Source organism: Prunus mume, linkage group LG1, assembly GCF_029339155.1.
Source record: "Prunus mume cultivar Tortuosa linkage group LG1, ASM2933915v1, whole genome shotgun sequence".
NCBI classification, from domain to species: domain Eukaryota; kingdom Viridiplantae; phylum Streptophyta; class Magnoliopsida; order Rosales; family Rosaceae; genus Prunus; species Prunus mume.
Window position 1 is genome coordinate 26,724,756 of NC_142698.1, and position 26,928 is coordinate 26,751,683.

The 26,928-nt window shown below is 36.9% G+C and overlaps 3 protein-coding genes across 3 annotated transcripts; all 3 read right to left on the reverse strand.

Moving 5' to 3' along the window:
* Nucleotides 1-12: 12 nt before the first annotated feature.
* Nucleotides 13-1,643, reverse strand: LOC103324805 (uncharacterized). Its single transcript, XM_089044281.1, has 2 exons — nucleotides 760-1,643; nucleotides 13-527 (listed from the first exon to the last, which is right to left on the reverse strand). The coding sequence occupies exons 1-2, from the start codon at nucleotides 1,464-1,466 to the stop codon at nucleotides 326-328; spliced, it is 909 nt and encodes a 302-aa protein (XP_088900407.1). The 5' UTR covers nucleotides 1,467-1,643; the 3' UTR covers nucleotides 13-325.
* A 4,479-nt stretch (nucleotides 1,644-6,122) lies between these two features.
* Nucleotides 6,123-14,082, reverse strand: LOC103324785 (uncharacterized). The gene is given in 13 exon segments (XM_008226896.2): nucleotides 6,123-6,344; nucleotides 6,869-6,949; nucleotides 7,387-7,495; nucleotides 7,666-8,552; nucleotides 8,554-11,028; nucleotides 11,030-11,254; nucleotides 11,359-11,778; nucleotides 11,928-12,031; nucleotides 12,496-12,659; nucleotides 12,757-12,842; nucleotides 12,927-13,165; nucleotides 13,265-13,462; nucleotides 13,706-14,082. Coding segments are annotated over 13 exon segments (5,232 nt in total). The 5' UTR covers nucleotides 13,869-14,082; the 3' UTR covers nucleotides 6,123-6,263.
* Nucleotides 14,083-14,658: 576 nt separating this feature from the next.
* VHA-A1 (vacuolar proton ATPase A1) lies at nucleotides 14,659-25,514 on the reverse strand. The gene is made up of 18 exons (XM_008226649.3): nucleotides 25,106-25,514; nucleotides 22,952-22,996; nucleotides 21,951-22,073; nucleotides 21,670-21,777; nucleotides 21,430-21,543; nucleotides 21,163-21,336; nucleotides 20,892-21,029; nucleotides 20,505-20,612; nucleotides 20,237-20,344; nucleotides 19,300-19,448; nucleotides 18,420-18,573; nucleotides 17,564-17,724; nucleotides 16,639-16,845; nucleotides 16,364-16,547; nucleotides 16,185-16,268; nucleotides 15,721-15,914; nucleotides 15,525-15,584; nucleotides 14,659-15,403 (listed from the first exon to the last, which is right to left on the reverse strand). Exons 1-18 carry the CDS (start codon nucleotides 25,247-25,249, stop codon nucleotides 15,199-15,201), a joined length of 2,460 nt encoding a protein of 819 aa, XP_008224871.1. The 5' UTR covers nucleotides 25,250-25,514; the 3' UTR covers nucleotides 14,659-15,198.
* Between the last annotated feature and the right edge of the window lie 1,414 nt (nucleotides 25,515-26,928).

A 26,928-nucleotide genomic window follows, 5' to 3' on the forward strand; every position in this document is an offset into this window, starting at 1 on the left:
TGAAGAAAGAAAGAAAAAAAAAAGCTAATTATCTTGCAATTAGTTTGTAAAAACAAACGTGCCATAACATATAATATGATGATATTTACCAAAAATAAAAAATAAAAGGACATATACAACCAACCCTGGTCCCTGCCTTTGTTGCCTATAATGGGTTGGGTGTTCTGACCAAAAACTTGATGTGGTCTATACAACTAACTAATTTTGACCATGGATGTGTGATCAATTGTTACATAGTAACTATTTTTACTTTTATTTTTCCGAAAGTTGGGCTTAAGACTATAGCCTATAGCCCATCCAATCTTGTGGCTGGCTCCCTGCCTGCCTACTTGCTTTGTCTTGGAAAGAAGCGTCTCGCGATAACATCTTTCCCATGAATTGAGAATTTGACTTTGCCGCTGTCGTCTACGCCAACAAGAATTTTTGTGATGTCTGAGGAAGATTTAACAACAACACGAGCAAACAGTGGCTGCGAATTTCGCTCGTCTGCTCCCATACATATTGCTTCTATACACTCTCCAAATTTCCTACAGATAATATACACGACGCCTTAAAACATTTAATTCTAATCTTGTCGAAGCTGATAATAAAATAATAATAGAGAATAACAAAATTACTTGTAACATCTTAACTAATCCTGCGTTGTACCGTCTCTAAATAGAGATTCGATCCAATGCGGCATGTGAGAATGTGATCAGTTACCATGTAACAAACATAGAAATACTCTAACTAATACGAAAAAAGAGAGCAGAGAAGCACCTTGTAAAGAAGCCTCTGAGTTCTTGTTCTGAAACAGGATGGCCCCTTGAGAAGGTCAAGAACAAAGTTCTTTCATTCTTGTCAGCATTGGGGTGGTGCCGATCAGGTCTTTCATCACATGCTTCTTGGGCTGGCAACGAAGGTTGAGCCTCAACAACATTAGGATCAACGCACAAATTAAGTGAATTTTGAAACCCTTGTTGCACTCTTAGACCATTCATCAAATGCAACAAGGGTTGCTGGGAAACAATAGGTTGTGGAATAAAAGCCAAATATGGATATATTGGAACTATATCGCTAAAAGCTCTCTCACACACTTTGTTCACAAATTCCTCCATGATTTGCTTGGTTTGCTCCTTCTTGTTAAACACAGAACTTAGTGAAACTTTTACGGGAACAAGAAGACGCAGTTTCGGAAACTGGCTATCGATGTCCTCGAACGGAGGATGAACGCAATCTGAATACAAACGTTTCAATAACTCAAAAGATTCGTTTGCCAAGTCATTGAAGAATGGATCGTGCAAAAATAAGGTATTCACCATAAATTGCTGGCCAATACTTTGTCTTTCAAGCGTGTACCAAAGGGCTACGATATACTTGGATAGGATAGGGTCAAAACCTAATCCCACCAAGAGTCGATAATATATGTTGCGATCGAGTGTATGGAAAAGCTTAAGTTCTTGAAGCGCTCTGTCAGAAGATTTCATGGTGATATAAGTGGCAGTACTTCTTGGAGTGGTTGGGGAGAGAGAGAGGCTTTGGATTTTGAAAAGGGTTGGCTAGGGTTTTAAAAAGGGGTGAATATCGGTCCTGGGGTTCATTGACAAGCAAGGCACCTTGTTTTATAACAACTCTAAATCAGTACCAAAAAGGGACTCTAATTTTTAACCAGTAAAATTCTCCCTCACGATCAAGGAAACTTGATTTCTCTTTTTCAATTAAACCCCAATTAAGTTTTTATTGTTTTATTCTAATTAGGCAAGTTCCAAAATTTTGTTGCTGAAGCAATTTTGTTGGCTCTTGAAGTTCCAGAGATTTGATGTTTTTGTGATGCTGCTGAAGCAACACAATATCTTTCATGTGCCCCAGTTGATAGGTGAGTATTATGATTGCTTGTTCTAGGTTTTGCACGTTTTGCTATATTTAGGTTTCCTTATTTCAATTGACTTCTTTCTTCTATGAAATTAGGTTTCCTTATTTCAATTGAAAAAAAAAAAAGTTGTTCTATTTTGGTTTAAATAGAACAACTCTTTAAATAAAGCCAAAAGAATAGTGGTATACTGAAACTCAAGAGCAATGGAAACACATGAGCAATTGAGTAGCAATTCATTGATTTTATAGGAGTGGGAGAGTTACAATTCCTTGCATATAAGGATCCAAAACAAATGAAGAAAGAATATGTAGCAATTGTGGTGCCATGAAAGCATTAACTTTCTTCATTTATTTTTGGGTAATGGAGGACGCGGATACAAAGCACATGGGGTATTGAGTCAATTTCAAATTCATGGGGTTAAATGAGATTTTTAGTGAAGCACACGGGGCATATCAATAAACAAGCCTTTATTTTTATTTTTATTTATCCTTATATGCAATTGTTGTAGCAATTTGTGGGTTACGAAAGCAATTTGGCAGGGGATCCAAAAGCAGTTCGTGTGTTATAGTGTGCATGCACTAAAAAGTTTTGCAGGACAACTATTACCTCTCCGGCTGCTTCAAGCGCAGCTAACCATTCATCCGAGAATGGAACGACATCTGATGGAAGCTTTATTTCTGGGGCATCTTGTTTCCTATCACTTCCAGACTTCTTACTGCAAGACAGGAAAATTGATTCACTCACAGAACTTTTGTACCATCTAAAACAATCCATAAATCATGTGAACCAAATAGCTCAAAACACACAAGGACACCACATGCAATTGCACACATACAAGTAGATAAAACTGATCTAGGCTTTTTGGTACATACAGCTCTTTTCTTGCCTCATTATCTTCTGTGGGGTGCAAGGTATCTTCCAACTCATGCTGCAGTTCACGGTTAAAAGTATGACTCTCTTCTAAGATATTAATTCCAGTCTCCAGATTCCTTATCTGCCAAAGTTTTTCTGCTCATCAATAATTAACTTCAATATCCTGCAGAATTCTTCCACTTGATGATCTCGGATCAAGCGATAACAGATGAGCATATCTATATGGAATAAATATATTTGAATCCCACCCAGGTGGTAATGATTTGTATTTTTCTAATTACCTAAAGTTCATTGTCATTGGCCTTTGGAATTTGAAGCTGAGCAGATATGTTCTGTAGCACAAGTAGAAGAATATGAAGAAGGCCAGATTCATTGCCTAACTCAACTCTAGCTATAATTATCACAAGAAATGGAAAATGAATATATTACCCAAAGGACTATGCACCATTAAATTTTCTAATGCTAACAAGTTCAATCTTAAGGCGTCAAAGTTGAAGTGCATGTTGTTCTCTATAAATTTGACTGCTTATGAATTTCTACTCCTGCTCAAGATACGATAACAGAAATGATAAATAGACGCCGCACTGACCTGATTTGCTGTTAGCAGCACTCTCCTACTAGAATTTGATCCCCAGGCACCAACTACACATGTGCAAGCATGGCTGCCAACATACTTTACATACATAAATACATTTACATTTGCAAACATGCTTGCAGGCACCTGCATTTGCAACAATGGTTAAACATCTTTCTCAAAAGCTTGATTCCCTTTTTCTCTGGCTACCCTTTTGCATGACTAAACAACTATAGCTTTAATAAGCGACTGATAGGAATGCTCCCACCAATTTTTATTAAGCACAACGCAGAACACACACACAAACGCAATCCAATACCACAATCTTGACAGACAAACTATATGAGCTGCAACTGTTTGTTTTTAAATCTTACGAAAAATCAGACGGTACGTAGTTACGAACTGTTGATGTATTCATCAATGGATTGTCGATCCCCATTCAATTAATTAGGTGGGAGCTTAAAAATAGTATTCTATCATGGGTCAAATATACATATATATGCCAGAAGTCTATCTAAATTAGCAAGATAACTTCCAATCCTCTCAACATTCTGTCAGGTGTATAAATTTCTCCAACTAATCGTAAATACAATCTGCTACAGGTGCCAATTAAGAAAAAGGAAATACCAATTGGACTTCCTAGTCTAGTTCCTTCTAGATTCTTCTAGAGTTATCCTATTTCTAATCTAGTACTACAAGAACGACACTTGTGCATCATGGATAGACAGAGAGTTAGAGAGGCTCAATCCACACCACTTTTCCAAAACAAAGAAACAATTGGAGAAAAAGCCTATCAGATAAACAATTCAATTTCTCATATCTAATCAGACGTAATTCCTCACCCAACAAGCTTTGGTCCGTCGAATCTCCACATTCAACCGCCACAGCCCGATTACTCACCCATCTCGGCTTTCTGCATATTTCAGCACACAATCAAACACCAGGCACTCAAATATTTCCGTTTCCCCTTTCTCTCCGTTGCTACATTTTCTCGGCAACCAAACAGAAACAATGGAATGAGGAACAGACGCGATTCATATAAACCTGAAGAGCAGCTTAGATTTTTCGTCAACGCCAGCATAGAGATGAGCGAAGGCATCGTTTGAGGTCGCGCTGCTTCTCGAAGTCGTACTTGTCGTATTTCTCCTTTCCTCACAGAATGAGAAGAAAATATGGCTGCGTTTGAGAGAGAATCGCTCTCGTCTCGTTCTCGTTCAGGCATTCTCTCTCTCTCTCTCTCTCTCTCTCTCTCTGCGTTTGTTCTATTTCTCGACTTGGGGCTGGGCCTATTAGTTTCCAAACGAAATAAGGAAAACTAGTCTCCAACGGCTATTCTTTATCTCCAAGTAACTGCTGGATTATAAATATAGTCGCTGCCATCAACACAGTTGATCAAAAATAAGCAAACAAACACTTGAACAAGAACCAAGGTCTTTTCTCTACCTCTCTCTGTCTCTCTCTCATGGCTAATTCCGGCGTGACGCAGCTGCTCGGCTTCCGGTTCGACCCCACGGACCCAGAAATTATCGGCTTCTTTCTCTACAAGATGGTGGTGGCGAACAACCCTCTGACTTTGATGCCGCCATACAACAAGGTTATAAACAAGTGCAACCTCTTCGGCAACAAACGAGAACCCTCAGAAATTTGGAGAGATTACGGAGGGGATCAACTTGACGATCAAGACTTGTATTTCGTTTCCGAGCTCCAGAGAAATGGTTTGCGCATCCAACGCAAGACTGGCCGCTGCGGTACTTGGAGTGAAACCGAAACCTACCAAGATGTTTAAAGATGAGGTGGATGGGGTTATAGGTAGAAAACAGAAATTCCGGTACGAGAACGGCAATACTTCGGAGGACCACGCCGGCTGGCTTTTGGATGAATATAGCCTTTCCTAAAAGGGCTGCAAGAATCGTACAAGTCGTAATTGCTATGATTTTGACGTTGTGATTTGTCGGCTGAGAAGGAAGTGCAATACGGACAAGTCCGGGAAAAAGAGGAAGTGCTCATCTCAAGATCAATCAAACAAGAAGATGAAAAGAGATCAATCTACAAAGGAGATGAAGACTGAAAATTCAGTGGGGCCGCAAATTATGAATGATGAGAGCAATCAGTTGATGATCAACGACATTACAACTTGTGATCAAGATGATTTGATCGACACCAACCATAAAAGTTTCGACATTGATGAACTCTTCGTAAAACTAGACCGCAAACCACCATTGTTACACTCGCAGCAACTACCTCAGATTGTTGAAAGCCTACTTCTTGCCTCTGTGTTAATCAATTTGATGGACCACTGGAAGCAGCCACCAGCAATCTGAGTAATTTTGAGTATAATAGCGATCAACTAGCAAGATCAACATGGCAACATAATATGAATGCCGATGATCATCAAGATCCGAATTTACTCTTCACCGTCGATGAATTATTGGCAGAAGATGCAGAGCCTTTGTCAACTTATGCGCTCGATGATGTTTATAATGTTTAGACCAAAACAGTTGTTGGTCCAAATCCTTTATGGATCAGACTTACAATTCCTATATATACTCATCAATAGAGGAGATCATAGCTGACAATTAGATATATTGTACAAGTGTAATTGGCTGTAGAAAAAAAAAAAATTGACTGCTCGTGGTAATTTCCATTCTTAGTACATGATATTGTTTCTTTATCTCGTTGAATTTCTGCATGCAAATTCCTTAATACCAATACAAAACTACTAACTATCTATTAGTTAAGCAAGTAATGACAGGTGAACCGTTGTGCAATGACAGTACAAACTTTGCACTATGTTAAACCAAAGTGGTAAAAAAGAAGCAAAAATAATAATAATAAGAATTGCTTGATTTTCTTTGTATGTTTCATAGCAAGATAATGTGACAATTATCTGTAAAAGTAGAAGAAAATGAGGAAAGAAGAATGGTGTCACACAGTTAGTGATTAGGCAGACTCCTCTTAATTAGGTCATTGAGAACTAGGAGGGACGTTGTTGGTATGTTTTGTACAATCAAATGGTCCGATTACTTGATTAGTTTTTCGTTTCACCTGAAATTCAACAATGGAAACACATGAGCTCATAGCAAAATAGATAATGCAAATAATAAAATTACATACTAAGCCAAAAGCACACCCCAAGAATAGATATTTAGTCATATACCCATTTTTAGCACTAAAACTATAAATAAACCCCACACTATTTAATTTCTATAAACAAACCCAAAAAATAACAACTGGCCCTATTGAATTTAATTTTGATTATTAAATTACTTTGATGCCCTATTGAGTGTTTTGAGTTTTTTTATGAAGTTTTTGAGTTGGGTTTGTTTTAAGAAATCAATGGCAATTTTGTAATTTAAAAGAAGTTAAAAGCCTTTTTGTTATGTTGTAAATGGACTTTGGGTGTGTTTCTAAAGTCATTTTCATATATTGTTTTTTTATAATTTAGGCTCCTATATTGGTATAATAGCAAATCACCCTTGTTTCTCTCCCTATCTCTTTGTGGGGGGTCCAAGTCTATGTATGGAAATGCAAACAACGAATAGATGATTGTCCAGTAAGCAAAACCATACCGGGGACCATGGACCTATTTGAGGTTCAGATTTGTTCGGGGGTGAATTTTGTACAGCACCACTTTTCTTTGTCAAAATTTCCTGCACCAAAACTTGGTATAAGATTTTTTGAAAAGAAAAACTTGATATAAGATTACAACATCAAATAAATTAAGGCTAATTGTCTTCCTATAAAATGTGTCTCTGTTTAAACCCAGAACCGCATTTCATTGATTTTAAAGAAGTGGGACAGTAGCATTACATACATAAAGGGTGCAAAACAAATGAAGAAAGCATATTTAAGAATTGCATTGCCACATCACAATTCATTGATTTTAAAGGAGTGGAGAGTAACAATTAATTGCTTATGAGGATCCAAAAGAAATGAAGAGAGAATATGTAGCCATTGTAGTGCCATGAGACATTTGGTAAATAAAAACAAAAAGTTATAAAATGCTGGTATGAATTGCAAAAATGCAGTTCGTGTGTTATAAGTTATAGTGTGCATGCACTAAAAAGCTTTGCAGGACAACTATTACCTCTCCGGCTGCTTCAAGTGCAGCTAACCATTCATCCGAGAATGGAACAGCATCGGGTGGAAGCTTTATTACAGGGGCATCTTGTTTCCTATCACTTCCAGACTTCTTACTGCAATCAGAGACAGGAAAATTAAATCTCTCACAGAACTTTTGTACCATCTAAAACAATCCATAAATTATGTGAAACAAATGGCTCAAAAGACAAAAGGCATTTTATCACACTTGCCATTGCGCACACATACAAGTAGATAAAATTGATCTAGGCTTTTTGGTACATACATCTCTTCTGTTGCCTCATTATCTTCTGTGGGGTGCAAGGTATCTTCTAACTCATGCTGCAGTTCACTGCTAAGAGTATGATTCTCTTCTAAGATATTAATTTCAGATTCCTCTGCCAAAGTTTTTCTGCTCAATACATTAACTTCAATTTCCTGCAGAATTCTTCCACTTGATGATCTTGGATCAGAGATGACAGATGAGTATAACTCCCCTTCGCAGGAACTATATGCCAAAGTAGAGGCAGAGTTTTCTTCATTGGTTGTTTTTGCAGATACATCAGACTCCACAGAACCAGCTTGATTGCTTAGCTTATTGTCATGACTGGACTTCGTACAAGTTTGAAGATTTTCTGATGATGGTTCAATCTTGAAGGAGCTGGTCACTGCAACTTCCATTTGTAAGTAGTCAGCCTTTTCCTCCAAATCAGGTCTGCCATCATGCATTGCTGCTGCTACTTTTGAACTCTTTGATTCAATTCCACAAGCATCACAGTCATCTAGACCAACCTCATGAACAGTTTCCTCAAATACCTTGCAGGAAGCGTTGTTTGCAAGCAAGGTTCCATTCAAACAAGATCCTGGATTAATGTCCTGGTACTCTCGTATGACACCAATATCTGAACTGAGATTGATCTTATCACTCTGCTCTACTGAAGTATCTTGCTGGCAATAGCTTTTGTCATCTTCAGTCTCTAGCTGAGGGACACCATAGCAACTTTCAACAAGTAAGTTGCAATCTTTGGTTCCAAAATCCTTGGGCTCAATTATGTCTTTTATCGCAGAGCCACCTGCAACTTGCACTTCCACATTTAGCTTGGACGTGAAGTCTCCCACACTATCCAATTTCAAAGAACAGTCTTGACAATGAAGCTGAAAGTCACTCATTGACTGTGAAGTCCAGGTTGTAACTCTCAACCACTGTTTCGTTGCTTTCAGATACTGATGCAGTATTATCCACATTCTGGGACTCCACTATTTCTGCAACATTAGAACTGAAATCTAGCATACCATGTGGTATTAGAGAAACGGTTCTGGAAACTTCTGATTCACTTCTGCAGGTACTAGTTCCTTCTGGTCCTTTTGAATCAACAAATTGAAGAAAAAATTTCTGCTGGGATTCTTCAGGGAAAATACTGAATCCATCCAACTCACAATAATTTAAGTGCAATTTATTTTCCTGGGAAACCTGTTCTCCAACATAGCAGGAATTTGGAAGGTCTAGCTGTTCAGGTTTTTCATTTCCACAATCAGTTCTCACCAGTTGACAATTTTCTGGAGCTGAAGTGCTCAGGTCAACATCAATCATTTCATCTATTAACCTTCCACAATTTTCTGGAGCTGAAGTGCTCAGGTCAGCATCATTCATTTCATCTATAAACCTTCCCCCTAAAGCCAGCATTTGTGCATCTTCCACATGTGGGTTCCTACTCTTTGTGTTAAATCTACTACCATCATCTTTTGCTTGGTTTTTAAATCTAGAGTCAGACAAAGCATCAGACCTTTTCAATTCAGATGCACTAGAATTTTGGACCTTTGGACTGACATCTGCAACCTTCACAGAATTGTAGCTCTGGATCTCTTCAGAAACTTGACATTCCTTGGTGAAACTACCCGTTTTTTCCCATATCATATGATCCTCATCAGAGATTTGGTTGCCTTCACAGGTCATAGGTTTAAACAGCTCAGCTTCTGCCCCATACAGTTCATTGATATTATGATCCCTGCTTGACTGATCATCGTATGCTATCAAGATGCCACCAGAAGAACTTGCCTCTTCAGATTTGGACTTTAAAAGGACACCACAATTCTTTTGTGGCAAGTCATGGGATTTTTCTTCAAGAAGTTGATGGATAGTTATTTTATTTTCGCCAGAAAAACAGGGAAATTTCACTGCAGAACTAAGATGGGGTGTAACATGGGGTTTATCCATATCTTTACTTTCTGGAGTAAGTACAAAAGCAGCCTTCACGCTATTGTCATCTTTATCCAATTGTTCACAGGATCCCCCCTGTAAAAGAGATTTATCAACATTCCTCTGAAATTCTACCTCTCCCATAGACTGTTGTTCTTCATGAACAGGAATGCTATTGAACTTTCGCTGATTCTCTGTCATATCATAACTATTTGAGCTAGATTGTACCTTCAGTTCCACCTTCTGCACATCTGTGACTTGTGAGAATGGTTCCACCTTGTCCTTTGTGGCAGAGTTAATTGTAGATAAAACTGAGCAACATGAACTTGAGCATTGGACATTAATATTTCCAATTAGAGAAAGGGTTCTGGAAACTTCTGATTCACTTCTGCAGGCACCAGTTCCTTCTGGTTCTTTTGAATCAACACATTGAAGAACATTTTTCTGCTGGGATTCTTCAGGGAAAATACTGAATCCATCCAACACACAATCATTTAAGTGCAATTTATTTTCCTGGAAAACCTGTTCTCCAACATAGCAGGAATTTGGAAGGTCTAGCTGTTCAGGTTTTTCATTTCCACAATCAGTTATCACCAGTTGACGATTTTCTGGAGCTGAAGTGCTCAGGTCAACATCATTCATTTCATCTATCATCCTTCCACCTAAAGCCAGCATTTGTGCATCTTCCACATGTGGGTTCCTACTCTTTGTGTTAAACCTACTACCATCATCTTTTGCTTGGTTTTTAAATCTAGAGTCAGACAAAGGATCAGACCTTTTCAATTCAGATGCACTAGAATTTTGGACCTTTGGACTGACATCTGCAACCTTCACAGAACTATAGCTCTGGATATCTTCAGAAACTTGACATTCCTTGGTGAAACTACCCGTGTTTTCCCAGATCATTTGATTCTCATCAGAAATTTGGTTGCCTTCACTGGTCATAGGTTTAAACAGATCAGCTTCTGCCCCACACAGTTCATTGACATTATGATCGCTGCTTGACTGATCATCGTATGATATTAAGACACTACCAGAAGAACTTGCCTCTTCAGATTTGGACCCTAAAAGGACACCACAATTCTTTTGTGGCAAGTCATGGGATTTGTCTTCAACAAGTTGATGGATAGTTATGTCATTTTCGCCAGAAAAACAGGGAAATTTCACTGCAGAACTAAGATGGGGTGTAACATGAGGTTTCTCCATATCAAAAGCAGCCTTCACGCTATTGTCATCTTTAACCAATTGTTCACAGGATCCCCTCTGTAAAAGAAACTTATCATTGTTCCTCTGAAATTCTACCTCTCCCATAGATTGTTGGTCTTCATGAACAGGAATGCTATTGAACTTTCGCTGATTCTCTGCCATATCATAACTACTTGAGCTAGATTGTACCTTCAGTTCCACCTTCTGCATATTTGTTACTTGCGAGAATGGTTCCACCTTATCCTTTGTCGGCAGAGTTAATTGTAGATGAAACTGAGCAACCTGAACTTGAGCATTGGACATTAATATTTCCAATTACTGTCCGATCATTGATAACATTTTGCTTTTTCCCAAGGGAAGAGGGCGGCCTCAATTCATGAATTGGATCTATGGAACCAACTTGCCTCAAATTAGGCATAATGCATGGCTGAGAGCTTGTCTTCAAAGGACTAGGCAAAGAAGAAGCTTTTGGCTGCAAACAATTTATCAAAAATATAGCAAAGGAAAATCAGACATATTGAGTTGAGAAAATATCATCTCTTTTATGCAGCTGCAGAACAGTTGTTTGAAAAATACCTGATGAAAGAAACTCAGTGATGGTGATGGCATCCGTAAACCTGATGGCTTTGATGTTGGGAGCTGAGTACGTGACAAGTTCACACCAGTATGAGGAAGAGGAACTGCAGGTTTTCTGGATCTGTCATCACAGCCATATGTTGCATGACCAGTAGAAGGAAGTGCTTGTTTTGAGATCGCCTCTGGAGCTGCAGTTTTCCGGGATCTGTCATTACGGCCATATGATGCATGACCAGTAGAAGGAAGTGCTTGTTTTGAGATCATCTGCGGAACTGCAGTTTTTTTGGATCTGTCATCATGGCCATACGATGCATGACCAGTAGAAGGAAGTGTCTGTTTTGAGATCACCTCGAAGCCATTATTTGCTTCAATAGTAGGTGGACATGTTATTTTGGTTGGTGAACCCTTCACCAAGCTGGCCTGCAAAATAATGGAAATTCACAACACAAGAAGCACATACATCTTTATTAATACCAGATTGTTGACGCAGTACAAAGGAAATGTCTATAGTCACACGTATTATTAGTAGTTAATTTACAAAGACTATTACTTAAGCTTCAAGCTCTCACCACATTTCTTCTGGCTTGCCGAACAGAACTTTTAGAAGTTAAAGATTTTCCAGGAGCAACTTTTGCATTATTTGGCCCAGTTTTGTTGTTGTTCAATTTCCCTGCTGCATGAGAGAGAAGTAGTTAACAGAATATAAACAAATAATTTCCATTTGATTCAAATGTGAAAATCTTATTTCTTTTTCTATATCTATATATATAAAGCAAAAGGCAGAGAACGGTAAAACATTCAAAATACCAGAAAATGCCCTTTGTTAATGCAAACATTAAGAATTGAAATTATTAATTAAATGAGTATAATATGGTAAATTCACACTTTTTCATATTTAAAAAAATTAAAATTAAAAGAAAAATCAGATAATGGATCCTAAATTTATGGAACACAACTACCCATTATCTTTTTTAATTCTAAAATAAATTTAAAAAATTTTAAAAAAGCCTCTCCGCGCGTGCGGAGAAGCTAGTCCTTTAAGAAAGTACGAACATGTTAGACTATAGGGCCTTCTAGAAGCAGTTAAATAAATAAATAAATCTCACTAATAAATGCAGTCAATATCTAAATATTTACCAGGGTGAGCAATCTGATTCCTCTTTAAATCATTTGCACCAACCATCACATTCTTGGAAGTCCTAGACAGCAGACAGGGATCAGGTTTTCGAACCGGTAATGTAGAAATTCTTGGTTCTTTAATCGGTGATTTCATTGTATTCACATTTGCAGGCCTTTTCAGAGTTCACATAAGTCAAGGCAAACCCTCCCAAAAATTCATTAACATAACAAAAGACTCACCAAAACTCTGACATATAGAAAAATTAATCAAAAGGATATGAAGAGGAGGCTAAAGGTCGAGGGCAACCACTGCGTTTTGAGCCACTTCTATTGATATCACGGGCTGAAAGCACCTTCCGCTTGGCCTAAAAATCAGAAACATGACTCCAATTGAACAATCTTCAACTTAAAGAAAACTTTCCCATCCTATAAGAGATTTGACTACTAACCGCAGAACCTGGGGCTGCATTATCTTTAGCTGATGAGTCACGCTTTGGTAATAAACTGCCACCAACAGTCCTATCTTTACTTGAAGGACTTTCCGGCAATACCTTGAATAATTTTTCTTCAATCACCTCTAGATCTTCTGAATCAGCAATGCTATTTGTGTCTTCATGGATAACTGACAGCAACCCATTAGAATTTGCACTTCCACTAATCAGGGATAACTCTTCGGAATTCAAAACACCTGACAAAAGTACCAAAATGGGAAAGAAAACAATAAACCCAGCTTTAATTTTCTTTTCTATATGAAAAAAATTAAAACAATCCAGAAACAAAACGGAACCTTCATCAGTAAAGAAGGCTCGATCCCAAGCTAGGCTTTTACGCAAATTGTATCCTCCCCCCTTCTTCCTCTTCATTTGCTGCGGCTGGAGGCTGAGTTTTTGTTCTTCTATTTTGTTTGCATTACTACCATTATTCTCTTTATCTATACTATCCCTACATGACGGAGAGCTTGGTTTTTGGGATTTCTCATTCACCGCTGCAATATAATTCACAGAGTTTTCATTGTATGCCATGCAATGTAGGTCCAATTATGTTCATATACATATAAACATGTAAAAATAAATCACTAAGACGACGAATTGTACACTACAGAGCACAATTAGAGGTCAATCTGAGTCAACATTATTCAAATGAAGAGAAAAACGAAACCCTACAAGGCCAAAACAGAGAGCAAAATGTGAAGCATAGACTCAGTGAGAGAGTAAGAGAAAACCCTAACCGACTGGCTTGGATCTGCGGGGTTGGAGAGGCGAGCAAAAGAAAATGGCGTCGTCGCTGGTGCTTTTGCTTCTGTTACTGTTCGAAATGTTATCGTCCTGGATCAATTGAAGCAGCGAATCGTCTTCTTCAGCGATTTCGATGAGAGGGACGTCGGATTCCATCTCCCTCTCTCTCTCTCTCTCTCTCTCTCTCAAAGTTTCTAGAAAGATCGAATGGGAAATGGGGGAAATGATCGAAGGAAATGGGCGTAGTGCAGAAGTCTGCAAATTGTTTGTTTGTGGATCTTAAAAATTTTGAATGGATCGACGAGCGGCAAAGGATGGATGGGGATGGAGACAAATGGACAGCGACCACGTGACTGCTGAGTCAAATTACGAATGATTCCCTTGTTGTCGAGGGGTTAAAGCTGAAAGGGATGGAGGATAGTTTTGACTTTGATGATTAATGCAATTAAGTCAGCGGATTTGGTTTGATCATTACTTGACACGAACACGAATATGATAGAATTTGTTAAACATGAAGTATAAATGAGTCGATTCATTATCAACCTTAGTAGCCTGATCTTCGAGATGGGGATTTGAGCAGCATGAGCTCAACTTGAATTGCTCAAGCAGATAGTGTATAACAACACAATGGTACAAATTTTGAACCTCTATGGCGCCTTCGTAATATGTGCGTGAAAAACCTCATTCTCTTATAATTTAGACCATTGCTTTTATTCAAATTCTTTGATTCCAAACATGTCCCCTAAAGTTAAGCGCGGTAATTACCACCTACATATCATCGCAAAGACGACGCTGAAATACTTGAAAAATGGAAGTTAACTCTTGATTATCTCCCGGAATAAAATTCATAAAGAAAGTTGCTATAAATTAAAACTGTCAAGGGGAAGAATTTCCATCATATCATTAAGCTCTTAAAGTTGAAGAACATTGTACGAATATCATGCTATTTTTCAGGCACAATGAGCTTGGAATTATCTAACTTATTTATCCTTACAAAATGAATTTCTTTGAATTTGTGATTCATAAACTTATACATGTCACAATTGTAAAGAATCCAGGACCAATTCCCAGCAAAATCAGCACTTAATGTGCATGTGTGTGTAAGCTAAATAAACTAAAATCCCAGAAACGCTACACGGTATGATGATTCCCCAGCTCCTCTTTACAAACGGTGAATCTAATTCCCCTGTCCCCTCTCATTCCGATTAGATATAAATGAAATACAAACAACGTAAATACACCTATGAAGGGAACTAACCATGACTCTTGTATGGAACCTTTTTTTTTTATACCAATGGAACACCAAATGAATACGAGCCAGGACTTTACATTTCTACGTCAAAATCGAGCATCTACCTCCTCTACGCCACCCGAAATGGGGCTCTCTGAATTCCATTTCAGGCTGGAGCTAGAACTCTGCCATTCTTGGTGCTTAGCTTACATATCTTCTCCTTCCAAAGAACAAGAAAACTGGTGTACAAGTGGACTAATCCTCATCCTCAGTTATGGAGGCAAAGGAAAAAGGTTTGAACTTATAGCCATCTCCATAGTAGAATTTATTTTGATATTCCACCCAATGAAGACGCAGGGCGTGAAGAAAAGCACTGAGCGTCTCCATCATGAGTAGTATGAATGCTGTTGCAAACGCAAAAACTGCTAACCCAATTAACCGGATAACAAAGTTGTCGTACCTGTTATAATTATTTTCACAAGTTCATTATTACTGATTGAAGAATACATGCACCATCATATGCAGCAAGAAAAACTAGCAGTCAGAAGCACATGCATGCCAAGATAGAGATTGGAACTCACCCCCAGGCAAGGAGAAGGACTTTCTCATAGAAAACGGTTGACAATTCTGAGTGGGCCAAGCTGTAATTGCAGTAACAGATATTAAAGAAAAGGGCTACCACATAGATGAAAGAAAACCACGGAATAAGCAAAAGAAAAATATATATACATACAGGTAAACTACAAAATATGTAATATGTAAACAATATAGGTATACCTCAGAGCCCATAGTCGTAGATATGATGCAGTATTTGAAACTGCACCAAGAACAAACTCTATGGAGTGTATCATCTGGTGTACAAATACCTCACTGAAATTAAACTCCTCATGATGTTGCCTCGCAGAATCAGGCTCTACATCAAGGTCCATCTCTGAGGTGCCAAGCATCCCATACGCACGACCTTGAAACCTCTGGAAAATAACATCAGGAAAACATAGATATCATATCTTCTCAAGCTCCTTATATCTCCCCTCAAATACCTTTAAGTGAGTCAAAGACAAGTCTATACCACATATAAATAAACTAAGTCCACTAATTGAGGATACTAATCACTAGTAATCACATTTTAAACAACATTTACAAAACAGAAACGTCAAAGAAAATTTTGGCTTTAAGTTTATTCCTTTGCTGGTTTTCTTAAAAATCCAAAACTGAAGCCTAAGCATGTTACACCACAGTACCTCCGTATGAAGCTTCTTCAAAATAAAAGGTTTTGGAAAGAGCATCCATGGAACTGCGATTAGAGCCAAAAGCAACAAAATGATCTGCAAAAACAGAGCCCTGTTAACCATAACATAAATTGAGAACATAAGCCATTATACATACGAAGTAACAATAAAGAGAAGATTAGAACTTGTGCCTGAAGTGGTCTTTGGCCCCAGAACAATTCATTTTCACCAAGATCATCAGTCGGACTTAAGAACATGTAAATCATTACATGATAGAGGTCTGCCTGAGAGCCGGTGCACCACTTGATGACAATAAGAAGTGAAAGATATCCAAAAAGGCTGTTAAGAAAGATCACCTGCGGCACAAACTGGTACCTAACAACAAGATGCAGAACAAGTCAAACGCTTGTGCACTTCATTTGAAAGTAATACAACAATGGGAAAAGTGAAAAAACAGGAGACCCACCTTATATCAATCGAGCTGCTGAAAAACCGTGCATTGAAGTAACTAAGTAGAATTCCTAAGTTCATTTGCGCCACACCCAACAAAATCGACATTTTCATTTTGAGAGAATTCAAGAAAGGCAGCTCTGAACGACTTCCACGCCAACTGGGATCCACACCAAATGGGTATGGATCTCGGTACTTGATTAAACCAATAGTGTACGCCTCACTGCTCAAAAGAAGACAAATTTATGATAAGTAGTTAGTTTTCTGCTGAGGAAAGTCATAAGTTCAGCCAGCATAAACAATGGAAGATTTTTAAGAGTTATAAAATAGAGGTGATTGAGAAACCGCCAGACAACATAGTGCCATAAATGCCTAGTGAAGGACAGCTATGATTAGCAGATCAAAGTAAGTTCCAACAACAGTGATACACATGGCTTGGATAGATATCGTATCTTCTCAAGCTCCGTGCACCACAGACCAGACAGATGCTCGTAAGTAACACACCACCAAAGTCATCAATCAAGATGGGGAGAATCCCCATGGATTGAATGAGGGACGACCCTAGCGGCAGCAGGCCATAGGAATGAACTCTAAAGGAGGCAATGAAACCACCAATCCATCCAGAATGATGATGATGAAAAATAACTATTAGATTAATAAATAATTATTAAACTTTTAATAGGAAGATTCTGTGAATCTTATAAATATTAGATAATTCGAAAAACATTAAAAACTCTTACAAGGATTGATCTCTAATTAAGCAGAGGTGTGATAAAAGCCATGTAACACCAGCCTAGTAGTGGGGTTTAAGCACATAGATTCCAGAAACCTCAATCTCTAAAACAAGAAGTCAGAGTGGTATATTGTTGAACACAAACTCATTCCAAACAACCCAGCTGAAGGAAAAATTAGAGATTGAAGATTTAAAATAGAGAGCTTACCTGCAAGCGGTATCTCTACATTTGTAAGCAGACCCACCAAATATGTGAAAAGGAACAGAGAAGAACTCATTGTAAATCAACCCACAGTAGATTGAAAATAGGGACATCAAAAGAAGTACATATCGCCCACCAAATAGCATCTCCATAAAGCTCCCAAGTTTCTGGTAGGAAGTAATATAAAATTTCTTAATAAGACAAGTGGAAAAAATACAATTCTCTTTCACGTGTTAAATGCATGTTATGTTCTTTCTAAACACCAGAATCATAACAAATATTTGTTAAAAACGAAAACTGAAAGAGAACTATCCTACTTATAGCTCCATATGAAAGAAATTATTGCTACTGTTGCTGTTATAAGTATTATTATTTGATACTGTCATCATTACCACAGTAAGACCACATCATTCCTCCATAAATAAACCATGAGATTGTGAATCTAGCTCAGGATATTACGTTGGTGCTAGCTAAATCTTTGCTGCAGGATTGGTTATATTATGAATCCTTGGATAACAAAAACCGCAATCTCTATTATATTAAATCTTGCTGAATAGCATAGACACAGTAACAACGACAACCAGAAAAAAAGTTCAGGGTCAGTGGTACTAGTGGACAATATTGGTTATGGCTAGGGTTGCAACATATCTTTTGACAACTTCTGGGGAGAGCGAAAGATACTTTTAATTGCAGCTGATCGAGTCAATGCCTATGAACTGGAAAATGGTACATGTTGCCAAGCAGCTTGAAGAAGTTTTGACTTAACTAAAGCAATATAATTCATTAGTGATCAAGTATAACGTCTTCAGATAGTACACTCCTCTTAAATTTAAATGCTAGAAGTTCACAAAAAGGGGCGTACCTGAGCACTGAGCTTAGTTTCACGAGCTATAAGAATTAATGCTCCCAGCAACAAGCATATTCCATGACCCCAGTCCCCAAACATCACCGCGAAAAGAAATGGAAAAGTAATACAAGTGTAAACAGCAGGATTGGCTTCTTGATATCTTGCAACACTGCCAAATGATCATATAGCTCGTCACCTAAACAACTTATTATGTTGATTCACTTATCATTTTCCCTTTGTAATGAAAAATGCTAACAGAAATACTTAAAAGGAGAATTGTTTCCTCATCATGTACTTTGCAACTGGCTCTCGCTCTTAATTTTCCTTTTTCATTTTTCTCCTATCAATTATGAAGATTTAACCCAGTAGTTAGAACGCTAAACTTTCTAGAATTTCAGCTAATTTTCAAACGAAGTTGAAAAGTTAATTCCCCTATTTTAGGTGTGGGCAAAGGAAATACAGAATATTCCTCATTATTTAGTTGTAAAGTAACAACTTGCAGCAAATGCAAGCCTCCCATCCCATTCCTCGACAAACTCCTAACATCTCCAAGCTCCACCCTTAAGTAGGTTGGACATGCAAAGCACCTGATGTCTGATATTTAATTTGCTTGTTAATTGAAGGACAAAAAATCTATGTAGTAAATCACTTGTGCCAGCATGCATTGGCTTTCCTTCCTAATGTGTCAACCATAGACACCTACCAATATGTGAGAAGTGTACAAACAGAATGTAATTTCTAATCCAAAATATTCATTATTTCTAAGAACATTTGCCCACTGTTCACCATTAATTGACCATGATTTCACGAGGAAAATGATGCACCAATTTAAAGACAATTTCCTTTCATTAACAGAAGAAATGATAAAGTGTCTAAATATCATATTTTGACTAACCCATATGCATCAACAATTTCCTGAAATGCACTCGTGAAGCGGTTGGTTCTGAAATATGTAGGAGGTGATTCTATTGCATCCATCAGGTGAAATATTATTCCCACTTGCGAATTGCTATCAAATGTAGCACGTTGCAGTGCCTCCTGAATCTGTTCAACCATAAAATTACTACATAAATATAACACAAGTTCGCAAAAGTCATCTACAATCAAAAAGTATTAAAGTAACAACATAGTAACATACCCTTGACAAAGCTAAAAATTAGATATAGGTACTCACTAGCTTTTTTTTTACACGAGTCCAATGGTATCTTTTGGATCTTGCCTTATTTTATGGCTTTTTGGAAATATCAGTAATGCCCTTTTAAGTATTGAATATAATAACTTGTACATTTACGTAAATTCTAAAACTCACATATTTCATTCCACTTTACATAAAAGTTGTATTTTGGGAAAAAAAAAAATCGTAAATATTTATCAAAGACAACTCATGATAACTATAACATTATGTATTACAAATGAACTGATGTACCTGTAAGACAGATACATTATTAAAATGAATGATTGCATCAAAAGTGAACTATAGGGGGCAAAGGCTAATCTATCCGTGGTACATGCATTTTCTAGAGATGAAAAAAGGCCTTATGTTGCGTTAGGATAAGGGATCTGTATTACCGTTACATAAATTATTTTTTCAAAGACAACCTTAGGTTCTTCACGGGCCTTGTTTCATAGATATTGACGAATGTTGGCAAAAAATACAAATTCTATGCAAGACTTGGACATTTATAGACGCATTGTCGATTTTTTACAGAAAAATGTACAATCAGCTCATAAAATTATGCAGACACGTCATTAATGAGAGACCTAACCCAAAAGAAACATTGGACTTGTGATACTGCAATAAAACTATTGATGAACATAGTGACAGAGGTTACCTTAGTGTTTGCAAATATAGGACACCAGCCCTCTCCAACAAGACATTTTTTTGTAACATCAAAGTTAAGCATGTTCAATGTATCATATACAGCTTTCTCCCTTCTCACCTGGTAAAGAGTAGAAAACACGACATAGTTGTCACTATCAGGATAAAGCTAAACCACTCCAATTCACACAAACTGTTAGTCATATATTAGATCAATATTTTTTGTCGCTCACGCCAAAGAAATAACAATTAACAAGAGGCAAGCAGGACCAATATTTTACCATGTTCATCCATTTTGCTAGGTGAAACCCAACAGAAGTAAGGGCCTTATTTCTGTGACGGATCCCTGCATCCAAAGTTGCTTCCAATTCAGCAAGGCGTGACGAAACCTGCAACCCAAAACCTGAACTTTCAAAAAGATAGAATAGAGTATTTGTTGATACTATCATCAAGATCCGCAAATATATGCTATCACAAGATAAAACAAATTAAAAGGAGTAGTTGAAGATAATTATGCTATCAAGCTCACATCAGATATACACAAACATTAAAGCAGAACAAAGTTTTGTAAGATGTTTGAATAAAAACAAGGATTCCATCTTTAAGCTTGAAACTTCATTCCAATTAAAGAATAAATGAATTGCCAACTATCTCAACTGAATGCTTACTTCTCTAGTTATTTGTCTTTGCTTAGTTATATCTTCAGGAACAGGATAGCAATTTGCACCAAATGCCTCACAAATTTTCAAAATCTTTGTTTTTGCCTGCAGCCCTGAGAAGAACACTACAAACACTGTTTTCTCAACCTGCACAACTTTCAGGAATTAGTAAAAGAAGCGAATAAATATTCTCATTCTACACATAACAAAGCTCAAAGAAACCGCACCAAAAACAGGAAGAAAAAAATACAATTTTTATAATACTGAGGCAGAAGAAAACCATTTCAGTAGATAAAGGATCCATGATCTGTTCATCTGCTGATGCTTGATTAAAAAGCATATTGCCCCTTGTAGCACGAAACAACATCCTCTCGAACCTGAGAGCTTTGGATTTACAAATAATTCCACTAACAAAACTCAAACCAGATTGGTCTGATGGCCCAGGTCTGATATCCTGTAAAATGCATAATCAATTACAAATGAAATCATAGCAAAAGGTTTTGCACCAAGAAGACATTAGATTTAGAAAAGCATAATTAACAAGTACCTGCTCAAGTAATGAAACTGAATCACCATAGTCATCATTTGAGTAAACATTCTCATCTAGTTCTCTCTCCTCTGGAACCGCATGGCTATTACTTGAAACAAGAAAGCCACTTGCCTGAGATTGCCGACATGAAGATATATAATGAGGCACAGGAAAGAGCATTTGAAACTATAATTAAGGTGTACTAAAGGAAAGAGAAGCAGACAGGAGGCTGCTAATACATCAGTAAAGGCTAGTTACCTTTTGCAATACTATCTTGAATTCCAGGAGTTCATTATATGAATGTTGAAGTCTATCACTATTAGAGTTCATTTCAATTAGCTCATGTTCGTGCTCAGCAAGTTGTATCTGGAATAGATACATGCAATTCAAATTATCAGTTTACAGAATTAAATGCTCTCTAAATAAGGGCGCAATTGGTTAGTGCCATTTTGGACTACAAGTTTCAGGTTCACACTACTGCTGCCATTATAAAAATCATAGCCAAATGAGGGAGAGATAAGGGGCAACAGTAAATGCACCTCTAATTCCTCCAACTCAATATCTGGTTGCAAAACAGGATGTACAGATGAAAGTAGACCAGCTTTACTGATTTGATCTCTGAAGAACCGCAGCTTTCTTGACATCTCTGCACATCGCTTTACCTGTGGAAATCCTCACAATGATATAACAACTAAACTTAAGTATGATTGGCTACTGCGATCAACATCACTATCAACTATCTACTATAATCAATAACATTTCAATAAACTCAATCTCAACCTACAAATCTCATCAGTTTAATAATTTATAGAGATTACCTAAACAGGGTTCAATTTGCACAGATTCCAGGTAGATAAAAAGACTACCATAGAATACTATTTCTAGTTAAAGATCAATAGCTTTTTTTCCTCTGGTAAATAACAAGGAAAGTGGGGCATGCACGATCAAGGTTTAATGTTGGAGAATGTTGCTTTTAATTAAGCAAGTAAAGCTGGCAGACATGTCAGACACAATACACAAGGAAGTGGAAAACCAGGCATTGAATATACAACGATATAGGGAAAATTATACTTATGCCCCTTCAACTTTGGAATCCATCCCACTTACCCCCTGAAAAGAACAATTTACTCAATTTCCCCATTTATATTTGTTGCACCATGGGTCTTCCGTGCAACTCCATCCAAGATTCTGTTGGACTCCCCTAGTATTAAACTTCCACATTTTTAAAAAAAATTTGGCTGAAGTTGCGCAAAAGACCCATATTGGAACAAATTCATAATACAGGGGGGAATGTGAGCCAATCCTTTTCTTATGGAGCAAATCCAGACACCAAAAAATTGAGGGGCATAGATTTAGTTTTTCCAGTATATAAGAATATGCACACTAAAAAGTGAAAGCGTGAAGTCTCTAAAACACCAGCAATTCAAGAAATGAAACATTGAAATATCATATTAGCAAAATATTCCATTGAGAAAGATAGATGCTGCAGTCCAAAACATTCAGATTGCAACTGTAGTTCTAATAAAATCTGAGTAGATACCTGATTAACAAATGTTCGTTGGAAAGGACTTTTATCAGCATTTAACTGCAAAAAAAAAGGACAAAAATAATATGACCCTGAGTATATCTGAACGAAAGCTAAAAAGACTATATTGCATATTCATTTAAAGAAATTATAAATGAGAGGAGACCAGAAAAGAAAGAACAAAGAATTTCAATGCTTTTCATAAGATGTCTCATATACAATACAAATTCAGGTGTTTCACCAATAAATACAGTGTGTTGCAGAAAATGCGAACTCAACCTATACTGATGGAAATATGCACTCTCTGATGCTAACACAAGAAAATATGAATAGCCATCACTCAAGGGCATTAAAAGTACTACTTTATAAACAACACTAAAAAGGGTTTGGCATTGTTTAATGATTAATAGTTACAGAAATTGTTTAAACCCAACTAGATATGGAAAGTTTGAGCATACTTCTCTGGTTTGGTTTCTAAAGAACTTAGAAGTTGTCTTTTTCTATTATCCTATTAGATTGCAAGCTGCTGTGGATTGAATATATTGGTTTCAACACTTCAAAACATACTCAAATTAGACAAATTTCTCTAACTATTTCATTCAAGCCTTGAAATAGGTAGATGATACAGGTCCAGTACATACTCAGTTTAAAGAGAACTATAAAACATAAAAAATCCTCAAACCACTTTTAGACAATGTATTATTTCAAGCTTTCAGTTTCAGGATTCAGCTTATTCCTTTCCTGCCAACTGCCATTAGAATCGGAAACCCCGCCACCACACTAATCAAAATGGAGAATTGATTTTTTGGAATTACTAAGATAGATTTTGACAATGTATAATTTGAAGTCTTTCAATAGGTAGGTGCTACAGCAAGCCCAGTACATCTTTAAAAGGACATCAACAAAAATTCTCTAATGACTTATGAGTTACGATTATTAGCATAACAGACTTTATGATAGTAACGATGGACAGACTCACTTTTACCATATCATCTTGAAAAATATAATTAGTAGTACAACTAACTGTTCAGAATCATCCATAAAATTAATTGCATAATGGGTAATGCAAATAACTCTACTTGCGTGATCAATAAAGAAAAATTGGGTACAGGAAGATTATAAGTGAAGATAGTTTCACAAATACATGTGAATGTGCAGGGCACCACCTACACGGAGAGCATAAAACCGTTGGCAGAAATGTCAAAACAAATCAGTTCCAAAAACTCTGTCAAGCATGGAAGATGGAATATGTGAATCTCACATAATACCAAAGGATAGCCCAAGTATCCAATACCTAGGGAAGCATCGTATTAAAAAGCCCAAAAGTGTTTCAGGCAAAGCCACAGAGGTCCCAATACTTCACAGACCCAAAAGTACGGGTTTTTTTCCATCAAATGAAGTTAGCAAACCTGATCTAAGTGATAATAGGATATAAGCATTACGGAAAGACAACTCAAATGGATTATATAACTGAAACTTAAAATTTAAATACCTTAATTGAGAGGAAGATGTAATTTATCTAATTGTGAAGTGGATTAATCTGGTATAGAGACTTACAAATTTATTCACAAGTGCGAGAACTTAAATTTAGTACGTAATTATTCAAATTAATGAAAAAATGCGGTTGTATATCTTGCACAATGAGGGTAAGGCATCCTTTACCTTTAGGATACTTACATGATACTGAACATTTCTCAACCTACCCAGGCAAAATACCATTAGGAATGCAGGAGGATTTTTCTTGCTAAAATCAAGCAAAATAGGCCTCCATGCAAACCCCTCCTAACTGGGAATATATGCAATATAACCAGATCTAAAGTACTCTCAAATACAATGTGCGTGTGATACAAGTAAAATATGCTCCTGACCAATTAACCGAACAATCAAGGAACCATAATGATAAATCTCAATTCCCCAATCGTGCCCCAAAAAAAATCTAAACTTTCGCAAGAAAACTAAACAAATCAAAAACTTTCAGAAGTAAATTTCTCAATTGCTGACTGGTATCTACTCAACTACTTAATTTAATCAAACTGAAGCAAAACTCTCATTTATCCTAAACCAATCAATCAAACCTCTCACTTCAGATCACTAGAGACACAGAGAGATGCCAAATCTAACACAATTCATGAAGACCGAGTCGTCGGATCTGAGTTCTCGAAAACTTACGTCTCGGAATTGGAGGAGGCCGAGTTCGCCGAGATAAGAAATGGCGCGGTGGGCAGACTCGACGGGGATGATGAGCTGGACGAAGGTCATCTTCTCGGAGCGCATCAGATCCATGGCTGGTAAGTTGTCGATGAACTTCTCCATTTTCTCGGCAACCAAACAGAAACTGATTTTTTTTTTTTTCTTTTTCTCTTTCTTCGCCTCTGGATCTGAAACTCTCTTTCAGATCTGAAACTGAAAACTGCCTCTCTCTCTCTCTCGTTTTCTCTCTCTACGTGATTGTGTTTGGTTTTAGTGCGTTATTCCGAGGTTTTCATTTTCGGGTTTTTGCTTTTCTTCTTGCCAACTGCCATTAGAATCGGAGAATTCGCATCACTTTCCATGCCCGATGCCAAGTGATGTTGAAAATAATATTATTTTGACAAAGGAAATAATATTAGGTTTTTTTTTGGGTCAACTGAAAATAATTTCGAGGTTGGCGTAGAGCCAAAGGTGGTTAAGTGAAGTCTTAGTCCGCACAGAAACTTTCTACGTTAATTAACATGTATTAGGTTGCAATTAAATCCATGTTGTGTCCAAATGTTGTATAATAGTAGGCATATGAACTCTAATTTTATTTGTATTTTAATGGATTATTGTTTTATGTATTTATCTTTTTCAAATGAAGTATTTATGTTTGAAAATTTCTCTTTAATAAGAGGATTTTTGGCCAACTTTAAAATTTAACCATAATGGCTTCAATAGAAAAAGACTTTGAATTGCAAACAAGTATTCCCATGTTTGAATCCCACGACGTTTGGTAACGCTTAAGGGAATTCTATATCAGCACCAATATATTGAAGACACCCACTAAATTTTGAATGTGAAAAATTAGTTTGCTCTAACATAAAATGACTATTGAGGTCAAAGAATTTTTAAATGTAAAAATTATTTTGTGACTACATTCCAATCCAAGGGCCCATATTTGGTAACTCACACCCATCATCTTCTTCAAACTCTCATATTCACCCTCATTCCACTCATTATATGCATAAAAATCACAAATATTGACAAAAACTAGTTATTGTTTACAAAATATAGTGTCATATCTTTTTTTAATATAAGAGATAGTCTAAACTATAAGGGAAATAAAGTTTTACACACACTATCAAGGTATCATATAAATTCAAACCTAAGACCACTAATCTGCAAATAAATGTTTTTTTTTCATTATGCTAGATCCCGTTGACCAAAAATGATATCACTTTTAATTTCATACATAGCTTGTAAAGTAATAGTCAAATATTAGTTTTGTTTCCATCTTGAATTGTAATATCATCGAAGAATGCACATGCTTAGTAAAAGACATCACATTGATTGTTTGTTGCATAAGACATGTGGTTTGTATTTGAATTCAATTAAAAATACTAGAAATCAAATTCTCAACAATCAAAATATGAAAATTCAGTTTTAGTATAAGATACAGTTTATATCAATATTGATACCACATTTAGGCACATCCCTATGGGTGGGCTCGGGCCAATCCTTTCAAACTTCGACATGACTTGGCCCGGCCCAAAAAAAAAAAAGCTTGACAAGACCTGACCCAAGCCAAAAAATTTAGAGACAGCTGACCTGATAAAGAACTATAAATTCAATGATGTAAAGAATGCGATAAAATACATTGTTTTAAAGTAACTAAAAAAGTCAAACAGTCCACGCTTGATTCGAGTTTTATACATACAATTTAGACAGCATAAATAAAGTCCACATGGATTTCCATATGTGTATATTAAACGTCATGATACCCATTTTGAGCCGTGCAATGAAATTCTCTAAGAAGG

Excerpts from the sequence above, each read along its gene's own strand:
- LOC103324805 (XM_089044281.1), bottom strand. The coding sequence starts at position 1,466 with ATGAAATCTTCTGACAGAGCGCTTCAAGAACTTAAGCTTTTCCATACA. Across the intron at positions 528-759 it reads CTCAGAGGCTTCTTTACAAG|GAAATTTGGAGAGTGTATAG; the intron begins GTGCTTCTCTGC and ends TATTATCTGTAG.
- VHA-A1 (XM_008226649.3), bottom strand. The coding sequence starts at position 25,249 with ATGGAGAAGTTCATCGACAACTTACCAGCCATGGATCTGATGCGCTCC. Across the intron at positions 22,074-22,951 it reads AACGAACATTTGTTAATCAG|GTAAAGCGATGTGCAGAGAT; the intron begins GTATCTACTCAG and ends GGATTTCCACAG. Across the intron at positions 20,613-20,891 it reads AAAGACAAATAACTAGAGAA|GTTTCGTCACGCCTTGCTGA; the intron begins GTAAGCATTCAG and ends TTTGGGTTGCAG.